The 11,005-nt window shown below is 49.8% G+C and overlaps 2 protein-coding genes across 5 annotated transcripts in view; one reads left to right on the top strand and one right to left on the bottom strand.

The window, feature by feature from the left end:
* Positions 1–10,247, bottom strand: part of DRC12 (dynein regulatory complex subunit 12 homolog) — a 15,364-nt gene extending 5,117 nt beyond the window's left edge. Inside the window, exons 1-3 of one of the 4 annotated variants that reach the window (XM_017870502.1) lie at positions 10,170–10,247; positions 707–782; positions 207–278 (exon numbers count right to left, since the gene is read on the bottom strand). In XM_017870502.1, the coding sequence (XP_017725991.1) occupies positions 207–278; positions 707–770 (136 nt within the window). In that variant the 5' untranslated portion in view covers positions 771–782; positions 10,170–10,247. Of the gene's footprint in view, positions 1–206; positions 279–706; positions 783–1,085; positions 1,156–9,984; positions 10,072–10,169 lie in introns of those variants that run through there. The other 3 variants (XM_017870503.1, XM_017870504.1, XM_017870505.1) reach the window with 3 other exon arrangements.
* A 287-nt stretch (positions 10,248–10,534) lies between these two features.
* The window catches only part of CBL (Cbl proto-oncogene), a 98,384-nt gene continuing 97,913 nt past the window's right edge, over positions 10,535–11,005 (top strand). Inside the window, exon 1 of the mRNA XM_017870469.1 lies at positions 10,535–10,865. Within this exon, the coding sequence (XP_017725958.1) occupies positions 10,671–10,865 (195 nt within the window). The 5' untranslated portion in view covers positions 10,535–10,670. The remainder of the gene's footprint in view (positions 10,866–11,005) is intronic.

Below are 11,005 nucleotides of genomic sequence, written 5' to 3'. Positions count from 1 at the left end.
AAAAAAAAAAAAAAAAAAAAAAAAAAAGCTTCCTTTATCAACTCTCACTGCCCACCCTTCTCTCATTGTCTTTTTCCACTAGGGGATGGTTAGGGTTCAACTTAACCCTCCACTGTATCTCCAACTCTCCAATCTCCCAGGATACAGAAATGCCCCATTTCACTTGCCCTGTTGCCCACCCCCATGCCAGCTTCTACCCTCCTTACCCAAGTGGTCTCGGAGCAGCTCCTTCTCCAGCACCACCAGCCTGTGCCTGGACTCAGCCTCCACATCTGCACCTGCCGTGGCAAGTGGCAGAGCCTCAGCTCTTCATGATCTCAGCATTCCTCACTCTCCTTGCGTCCTCACCCACACCCTGCACTTTTGCCACAGGAGACCTGAGGACCGCTAAATGAGGTATCCATGGTGGCAGAGTCTACTGAAGTCAGCACTGTGTCCTTACCGACTAGCACATAACAGATATGCAAAATACACATGACAAATATATTAGGCAGGCACAGAGCTAGATGGTGCTTAAAGGAGAGCGTGAGTGACAATTTCCCCACTTCCTCAGCTCCCTGCATCTGACTTCAAGGACATGAAAGAGGAAGGTCAAGAGAGTTCCATCCTGTCATGCAGAAGGCTGAATTCTCTCTGGAGGAGCACTGCATGGTCTTCATGCCAGAACATGGAGAAGCAGGGGGCACCTCCATCCACCATGACTCACCCCAGTTCTTTTTCTTCTTCTGTGCCCCAGATTTCTTCCCTTTTTCTTTGTTTTTAGGTGGCATCTCCTTGCTGTCCTGGGAGAAGGAGGGGACCTTATGTTTAGGTCTGGACACAGGGATGCTTTCCTGACTGAATCAGGAGTCTCAGAGGAGTCTCCTGGTTCTACTCCAAATTTGTCTCTCATACTCTTCAGAAAAGTCAGTTCACAGTCTCTTTGGAACCTCAGGCAGGGTTGGGGTCAATGAGGAGGATGAAGTTTTTTCTCTCAACCAGGCTGACTGTACAGAAGTCACTCCTCGCAACTCTCTTTTAGATAAACTAAATCCCTGTACCTGCTCCCCTCCGTCTTCCCATCATCCTCAACCCTCTCTTCCTACCTGTAGGATCCTCTCCTGCCAGTGTTGGGGCTCCCTGTGGAGTGACCCACCCGTGGGGAGTGGCAGAGAAAAGGCCCAACTAGCGAGGAGCCTGAGGCGGGGCCTGGGTCCTGGGAGCCAATCCTTGGTGGCAAATTTCTCTTGAGGGCAGGACTGAGGGCTGGAAGGTTGGGTTTCAGGAGGCTGTATGTTGTCCAGGCAACTGGGAAACATGGAGTTCGTAGGAAGGTGGAATGGGCTAAATCAGCTCACAAAGCTTAAAATATCAAGGTCTCAAAGGGTCAGTTCTTTCATTATCCCAAAATCTTAAGTATAGTTTGAAAAGAAAGGGCTGGCCGGGAGCGATGGCTCAAGCCTGTAATCTCAGCACTTTGGGAGGCCGAGAAGGGTGGATCACGAGGTCAGGAGATCGAGACCATCCTGGCTAACATGGTGAAACCCCGTCTCTACTAAAAAATACAAAAAACTAGCCGGGTGAGGTGGCGGGCGCCTGTAGTCCCAGCTACTCCGGAGGCTGAGGCAGGAGAATGGCGTAAACCCGGGAGGCGGAGCTTGCAGTGAGCTGAGATCCGGCCACTGCACTCCAGCCTGGGCGATAGAGCGAGACTCCGTCTCAAAAAAAAAAAAAAAGAGAAGAAAGGGCTTTGGAGGCCGATTAGTTATGATTCATTGCCATGTAGACATGGCCTGCAATTTGGAGACTTCCAAATTCAGATGTACACATCTGAGATAATATGTTGTGCTGATACAGAGGAAAAGGACTGACAGTAGCCATGTTGGACAATTGACATCCCAAGGTCCCATCAGCGAAATGACATTAGTAGGTTTAAAACTGAAGATCTAAGCTGGGGGCGGTGGCTCATGCCTATAATCCCAACATTTTCAGAAGCTGAGGCAGGAGGATTACTTGAGGCCAGGAGTTCAAGACCAGCCTGGACAACACAGTGACACCTCATTTCTATAAAAAATTAAAAAATTAGCCTGGCATGGTGGTGCACACCTGTTAGTCTCAGCTACTTGAGAGGCTGAAGCAGGAGAACCACTTGAGCCTGGGAGGTTGAGGTAGCAGTGAGCTATGATTGCACCACTGCACTCCAGCCTGGATGACAGAGGGAGACCCTGTCTCAAACAAACAAACAAACAAAACCCCCAAACCACTGAAGATCCTCTTCAGTACACTGTGGAATGAGGGTAATAAGTGCAGGAATAGGTAGGTAGTCGAGGGCGTTTCCCACTTCAGAGAAATGAGACACAAAGGAACAGCGGACCCATGGACTCTAGGGTACCGACCTAGAGGGATGCAAGTGTGCAGGAAAGTGCTCAGGTTAGAGACAAGACATTTGAGCTTGAGTCCCAACTGTGGATATGTAAACTGAGGCAAGCCATTTGACTTTGCTCAGCATCAGTTTCCTGATCTTTAAATGTTTGATTTTGCAGCTCTTGAAAAGCCTGTGTTTTAGCTGGGTGTTTACATGGCTATCTTCTCTCCTAGTGACTTAATCTGTTGCTACATTTCCCCATTCCCTTGTGGGGCTGATTTTCAGACAGGTGTTGAGACATTGCTTTGTGAGGCTCCCTGCAGCATAGAGTTGGTTGGGGCTCCCTCTAGTGGACCTGCTTGACCTTCTCCTGAGTTTCCTACATTTTTGCTTTTGCGTTATTTACTGGGCAATATTGGGGGTGACTTCCTTTGGGGATACTTCTTAGTGTCCTGCTGGAGCCAGGAGTGGCTGGAAGAATTAATGTGGGGGAGAGAGTATGACAGGTGGCCCTCCCTTGTCAGGCAGCCCTCACTCTCCCTGCAGCTCTGTGCTATCCTGAGGCTTGCCATCTATCTGCCACTTAGATCTCTGGGCACAATACTGGTTAGAGTGAAAACAGCAGGGCTTTTCTCCTTTTGGATTAGGGGACCTGCAGACCATTTATTTAGTTTTTTTGTTTGTTTGTTTTGTTTTTGTTTTTGTTTTGAGATGGAGTCTCGCTCTGTTGCCCAGCCTGGAGTGCAGTGGCACGATCTCAGCTCACTGCAAGCTCCACCTCCCAGGTTCATGCTGGGACTGCAGGCATCCACCACTGCGCCCTGCTAATTTTTTTGTATTTTTAGTAGAGACGGGGTTTTACCGTGTTAGCCAGCATGGACTCGATCTCCTGGCCTCGTGATCCACCCGCCTCGGCCTCCCAAAGTGCTGGGATTACAGGTGTGAGCCACCACGCCCGGCAGTTTTTTTTTTTTCAGTGTCTCTCTCTGTCAGCCAGGCTGGAGTGCAGTGGCATGATCACGGCTCACTACAGCCTCAGCCTCCCCAGGCTCTGGTGATCTTCCCACCTCAACCTCCTGAGTAGCCGGGACTATAGGCGCATGCCACCACACCTGGCTAATTTCTATATTTTTTGTAGAGATGGGGTTCTCCATGTTGGCCAGCATGGTCTCGAACTCCTGGCCTCAAGTGATCTGCCTGCCTTGGTCTCCCAAGGTTCTTAGATTACAGGCGTGAGCCGCTGCACCAGGCTATCTTTTTTTTTTTTTCTCAGACAGCATCTTGTTCTGTCACCAGGCTGGAGTACAGTGATGTGATTTCGGCTCACTGCAACCTCCACCTCCCAGGTTCAAGCAATTCTCTGCTTCAGCCTCCCAAGTAGCTGGGATTACAGGCAGCCACCACCACGCATGGCTAATTTTTGTATTTTTAGTAGAGATGGGGTTTCACCATCTTGGCCGGGCTGGTCTTGAACTCCTGACCTTGTGATCCACCTGCCTCAGCCTCCCAAAGTGTTGGGATTACAGGCATGAGCCACTGCGCCTGGCCTTCTTTAGGTACTTCTCTTCAACTCTGTCACCCTCAATATTTTTGGTCCATTGCCTATTGTCAGGAGGAGATCTGTAGAAATAGCCACAAGAGGCTGGGCACGGTGACTCATGCCTGTTATCCCAGCACTTTGGGAGGCTGAGGTGGGCAGATCATGAGGTCAGGAGTTTGAGACCAACTCAAACTTATTAAATCCTTTCTCTACTGAAAAACACAAAAACTAGCTGGGCATGGTGGTGGGCGCCTGTAATCCCAGCTACTTGGGAGGCTGAGGCAGGAGAATCACTTGAACCCAGGAGGTGGAGGTTGCAGTGAGCCAAGATTGCGCCACTGCATTCCAGCCTGGGCAACAAGAGCAAAACTCTGTCTAAAAAAAAAAAAAAAAAAAACCTTGGAAAACCTTGGTCTCTGCAACCCCTTATTGTGACCCAGACATTCCTTTCTATTGATTCCAGATCTTTAGATAATAACTCTTTCAAGTAATTGTCAATTGGAAAATCTCTGAATTCACTTATGACCTGGAACCTAACTCTAACCCTAATTCCCTTACCCACTTCCTCACTTCCAGTTGTCCTGCCTTTCTAGACCGAACCAACGTACATCTTACATATATTGATTGATGTCTTATGTTTTCTTAAAATGTATAAAGCAAGCCGGCACAGTGGCTCACGCCTGTCATCCCAGCACTTTGGGAGCCAAGGCAGGTGGATCACCTGAGGTCCGGAGTTCAAGACCAGCCTGACCAACATGGTGAAGCCCTGTCTTTACTACAAATACAAAAAATTAGCCGAGCATTTTGGTGGGTGCGAGTAATCCCAGCTACTTGGGAGGCTGAGGCAGGAGAATCTCTTGAGCTTGGGAGGTGCAGGTTGCAGGGAGCCGATATCGCGCCATTGCACTCCAGCCTGGGCAACAAGAGTGAAATTCCGTCTGAAAAAAAAACAAAAAATGCAAAAAGCCAAATTGTAGCCTGTTCACCTTCAGCACTTGTTCTCAGGATCTCCTGAGAGTTGTGTCACGGGCCATTGGTCACTCATATTTGGCTCAGAATAAATCTCTTCAAATATTTTACAGAGTTTGACTCTTTTCTTTGACATGAGACTAATGTTAATAAGTTCTGATAGCCCACTACCATCAGACTAGCTTCTTCTAATCTTGAGCATGTTTTTCATTTATTCTCCCTCCACCACCTCCTTCTCCTGTGCTGTAATGCAGCGGGGGTTCCTGTCCCTGTCCTCATCTAGAAGCCTGCTTGGGAGGTTTTTCTTTCTTTCTTTCTTTCTTTTTTTTTTTTGAGACAGTCTCACTTTGTAGCCCATGCTGGAGTGCCGTGGTGCAATCTCAGCTCACTGCAACCTCCATTTCCTGGGTTCAAGAGATTTTTGCGCCTCAGTCTCCCGAGTAGCTGGTATTATAGGCATGTGCCACCACATTCAGCTAATTTTTGTATTTTTAGTAGAGATGGGGTTTCACCATTTGGCCAGGCTGGTCTGGAACTCCCAACCTCAGGTGATCTGCTTGCTTTGGTCTCCAAGTGTCAGGGTTGTGTGAACCAGAGCAACTCCATCTTGAAGAGGAGCTGGGTAGAATGAGCTGAGAACTACTGGGCTGCATTCCCAGAAGGTTAAGGCATTCTAAGTCATAGGATGAGATAGGAGGTTGGCACAGACACAGATCATAAAAACCTTGCTGATAAAACAGGTCGCAGGAAAGGAGCTGGCCAAAACCCACCAAAACCAAGATGGTGACGAGAGTGACCTCTGATCGTCCTCACTGCTACACTCCCACCAGCGCCATGACAGTTTACAAATGCCAGGGCAACATCAGGAAGTTACCCTGTATGGTGTAAAAAGGGGAGGCATGAGTAATCCATCCCTTTTTTAGCATATCATCAAGAAATAACCATAAAAATGGTTATGTCTATGGAGTCACCTTTCTTCTGTTCCAACACTTTCCTAATAAACGTGTTTTCACTTTACTCTAGAGTCGCCCTGAATTCTTTCTTGTGTGAGATCCAAGAACCCTCTCTTGGGATCTGGATCGGGACCCCTTTCCTGTAACAAAAGTGCTGGGATTGCAGGCATAAGCCACTGAGCCTGGCACATTTTTGCATTTTTTATAGAGACAGGGTTTCGCTATGTTGCCCATCCTGGTCTCGAACTCCTGGGCTCAAGCAATCCATCTGCCTCAGCCTCCCAAAGTGCTGGGACTACAGGCAGGAGCTACCTTGCTTGGTCTGGGAACTTTTTTTTCCGTGGAATGATTAGTGTCCCCATTACTTGTTGATGTAAAGGAAAAGACTGGCATAAATTTAAGCAGAGAGTGGGCCAAGTTTGAGGACAGCAATCCAGGAGCATAGATTCAAGTTCCCCTTGACAATAGGCTCAGATTAGTAGCAGTTACAAGTGTGTGTGTGGGTTTTTTTTTTTTTTTTTTTTTTTTGAGATGGAGTTTCACTCTTGTTGCCCAGGCTGGAGTGCAGTGGCACAATCTTGGCTCACTGCAACCTCTGCCTACCGGTTCAAGTGATTCTCCTGCCTCAGCCTCCCGAGTAGCTGAGATTACAGGCTCCCACCACCAAGTCTGGCTAATTTTTTGTATTTTTAATAGAGACGGTATTTCACCATCTTGGCCAGGCTGGTCTTGAACTCCTGATCTCGTGATCCGCCTCCCAAAGTGCTGAGATTACAGGCGTGAGCCACCAGGCCCGGCCAACAAGTCTTTTTTTTTTTTTTTTTAAGACAGACTCTCTGTCGCCCAGGCTGGAGTGCAGTGGCACGATCTCGGCTCACTGCAAGCTCCGCCTCCCGGGTTCACGCCATTCTCCTGCCTCAGCCTCCCGACAAGTGTGTTTTTAAAGGAAAAAAGAGGCCAGGTATGGTGGCTCATGTCTATAATCTTAGCACTTTGGGAGGCCCAGGCGGGAGGATCACTTGAGGCCAGGAGTTTAAGATCAGCCTGGGCAACCTGAGACCACCACCACCCCACCGAAAATAAATAAACAAACAAACAAACAAATGCAAAGAAGAGGCAGTTCCTAAACTGTCTGCTAATCACTTACATTAACATAGTGTTAAGGTATTTGATTGGCTGTACGTTGCATTCCAGGAACATGAAGATGATGGGTGAGGCAGCTAGTCAGGGACCAAATGCCTTTAAACCATTGCCCCCAGGCATGGGTCGGGGGTTTGTGACTGAAGTCCCATACTCATGTTTCTCTGGGCCTGATAATTTTGCATACCTCACACAGTTCAGACAGCTTTGAGCTATTTTTCTTTTCTCATCCTGATGCATAGAATGACATTAGAATAGAGATTGCAGAATACAAGCAACTATACCCCAGAAGAGAATGTAGTTTACAAATACGTTCAGTCAATGGACTTTCCTTTTTTTCTTTTGAGACAGAGTCTCGCTCTGTGCCCAGGCTGAAGTGGAGTGGTACGATCTCAGATCACTGCAACCTCCGCCTCCCAGGTTCAAGGCATTCTCCTGTTTCAGCCTCCAGAGTAGCTGGGATTACAGGTGCCCGCCACCACGCCTGGCTACTTTTTGTATTTTAGTAGAGACGGGGTTTCGCCATGTTGGTCAGGTTGGTCTCAAACTCCCGACCTCAAGTGATCCGCCAGCCTCAGCCTCCCAATGTGTTGGGATTATAGGCATGAGCCACCATGCCCGGCTCAGTCAATGGACTTTCAGGTGTGGAATGAGGATGTGGTTTGGGGTGAAGGTGAAGTGGGATAAGAAAAAGGCTACATGTTACACAATGTGATGCAGGATGAACCAACTCTAGCATAATCTGGAATGGGAATGACATTGTGATTAACAGTCCAATCCCCTCTCTTGTACGTTTTCTGAAACAAGACAAATAAGAATTGTGGCCTGGCGTGGTGGCTCACGCCACGTCCAGCTAAATTTTTTTTTTGGGGGAAAAAAAGGTAAAAAAAGGGCAATCTTCCTTTTCTTATTAATCTACTTTATTTATTCTTTTTTCTTTTCTTTTCTTTTTTTTTTTTTTGACAGAGTTTCACTCTTGTCACCCAGGCTAGAATGCAGTAGCACAATCTCGGCTCACTGCAACCTCTGGCTCCCAGGTTCAAGTAATTCTCCTGCCTCAGTCTCCCAAGTAGCTGGGATTACAGGTGCCTGCCATTAAACCCAGCTAATTTTTGTATTTTTAGTAAAGACCAGATTTCACCATGTTGGCCAAGCTGGTCTCCAACTCCTGACCTGAGATGATCCTCCCCCCTCGGCCTCACAAAGTGCTGGGATTACAGGCGTGAGCCACTGCACTGGGCCAAATGGATTGGATTTTAAAGCACACTTCAGGCAGAGGGAATAAGGGAACAGTCTGAGTAATGGTGATGAAGAAAGAAAGAATTGGCCAGGTGCGGTGGCTCATGCCTGTGATCTCAGCACTTTGGGAGGCCGAGGAGGGCGCATCACCTCAGGTCAGGAATTGGAGGTCATGTCAGCTTGGCCAACACCGTGAAATCTCATCTTTACTAAAAATACAAAAATTAATCAGGCATGGTGGCAGGCACCTTAATCCCAGCTACTCGGTGGGCAGCGGTTGCAGTGAGCCGACATTGTGCTACTGCGCTCCAGCCTGGGTGACAGAGAGAGACTCTGTCTCAAAATAAAATAAATATGGCCGGGCGTGGTGGCTCAAGCCTGTAATCCCAGCACTTTGGGAGGCCGAGACGGGTGGATCACGAGGTCAGGAGATCGAGACCATCCTGGCTAACACAGTGAAACCCCGTCTCTACTAAAAAATACAAAAAACTAGCAGGGCGAGGTGGCGGGCGCCTGTAGTCCCAGCTACTCGGGAGGCTGAGGCAGGAGAATGGCATAAACTCGGGAGGCGGAGCTTGCAGTGAGCTGAGATCCGGCCACTGCACTCCAGCCCGGGCGACAGAGCGAGATTCCGTCTCAAAAAAAAAAATAAAAAAAATAAATAAAAAATAAATAAATAAAAAAGAATTGTATTTGATGACTTGGTGAGTCAGCTAGCATAGGACATGTGTACCAGGGAGTAGTATAAAACTACAAGGTTATTTAGCTTGGAGTTAGAGCAACTTGTCAATTTTATTCCAGAGGCAATGGGAAGTGTTTAAAGTTTGTGACGCTGTCTGAACTATACTTTAGGAAGCCTATGGTAGCAGGATGAATTGAAGGCAGAGGAAAAGGTTTCAACAGTCCAGGGAAAAGAAAAGGAGGACCTGCAACTAGGTGTTGGCACTAAGGACGGAGTTTTGCCTAGATTTTCCCTTCATAGATTCTTCTCTTCCTGAATGGAAACTGATAAAAGGAAATTCTTCTGATAGTAAATTATAATGTTGACTCCAAAATCAATTATAGATAAAGGCGATTAAATTGCAAACCCAGGATGCCTGGCTGAAAGGTCCCTGCATTCAAAGATATTTTCCCCTTTACAGGAGCTATAAATATAGCTCCCTAATCCTTTGTGCTTTGTGGAAGAGCCTGGAGGGGGATCGAAGGCGGAACTAATACTTACTGACACACCTGGGTCTGCAAACTCCCAAAACCGAGGCTCAGAATTAGTAAATTAGGGCAGGGCACTTCCTTCTTTGGAAGGGAAGTTCCTATTTTCAAAGTTCTTCCAACGGAACTTTTACATTAGAGAAGTGTAATTGACCGAGAAGTGGAAGTGACCGGGAACAGCATTTCTGTTCCCTGGGCGGGAGACAGAACCCCCTCGGGCAGAGCCAGCAGCAGGTCAGCTTCTGAGGAGGCCCTCATGCTGGCGGCGCCGACCTGTGGTGCAATGCTCCGAGTAGGAGAATCTTAAATACATGTTTGAGACTCAATTCCCAGAAACGTAACTAGTCTTCACGAGCCAAAAAAAAAAAAAAAAAAGGAAGTACTTTCTTTTCAAGAGGTCAAAGGGCCTGGAAGAGCTCCTGGCTTGAGTGTCTCAAGCCTTGCTGGGGCCTAATCCGGCTGGAACAGGCCGCAGTATTCATATTCCTGTCCTTGGTCGTGTCTTAATGAAGACTTGAAAATAATAAGGGGTGGAGAAATAACTTTCCTTTTTCTCCCACCATCCTCCCACAGTGTAAATAAGCAAATACCTCTAATCTCCATTTCTTCATTTGTCAGGCGTGGGGAAAGACTTGACATCAAGACTTCCATTCCATCGCCACCTGTCTTAATTTAAACATTCCCATGACCCACCCCAGGAGCGCCAACCTCCCGCCCACAAGGAGCATGGAAGTCTCGGTTTCTGGCTACTGCGCAGACTCCACCTTGGACCTACCCACCACTTCCAATCCCCCGCCGCTCCTTTCCCCGTTTCTCCAGCAGAGGGCGCAGGCCCGAAGGTTCCGCCGGCCCCGCCCCAGCCTGGCCCCGCCCCGCCCCCGGCGTAGGGGCGGGGGAGACGGGCACAGAAAGCTGGCTGCGGCTTTCCGGGAGCTGTGGGCACGCGGGCTGCTCGGAGCCAGTGGCTCGGGGGTCGTCGCTGCGCAGTCCGGCCGCGGTCGGCCGATTCCCCGAGGTCACCAGTAAGCTGGTCCGCCTCCGGGACGCGCGCCCCGCCGGCCTCGGGCTCGCGCGCTCGGAAGGGGCGCGTCCCGCGCTCTCCCGGCACCGCCCACTCCCCTCCTCACGGCCGCTCCTCCCTCCGCCCGGATAGCCGGCGGCGGCGGCGGCGGCGGCGGCGGCCGGGAGAGGCCCCTCCTTCACGCCCTGCTTCTCTCCCTCACTCGCAGTCGAGCCGAGCGGGTGGACCCGCCTGGGCTCCGACCCTGCCCAGGCCATGGCCGGCAACGTGAAGAAGAGCTCTGGGGCCGGGGGCGGCGGCGGCTCCGGGGGCTCGGGCTCGGGTGGCCTGATTGGGCTCATGAAGGACGCCTTCCAGCCGCACCACCACCACCACCACCACCTCAGCCCCCACCCGCCGGGGACCGTGGACAAGAAGATGGTGGAGAAGTGCTGGAAGCTCATGGACAAGGTGAAAGGCCTGCTGAGCGCCCGCTGTTGCAGGGTGGGCGTGGGCGGAGGGCCGCGGGGTGGGGAACGAGCGGACGGAGGAAGCGGGGGAGGGGACGTGTCTGGTGAAGCCGGGGAGGCGCGGAGCCGGGGTGACCGGCC

The sequence above is a fragment of the Rhinopithecus bieti genome, unplaced genomic scaffold (genome assembly GCF_001698545.2).
Source record: "Rhinopithecus bieti isolate Rb0 unplaced genomic scaffold, ASM169854v2 scaffold_5002, whole genome shotgun sequence".
In the NCBI taxonomy this organism is placed as follows: domain Eukaryota; kingdom Metazoa; phylum Chordata; class Mammalia; order Primates; family Cercopithecidae; genus Rhinopithecus; species Rhinopithecus bieti.
The sequence above is the reverse complement of the archived record's forward strand: the minus strand, read 5'-3'. Positions and strand labels throughout refer to the sequence as shown.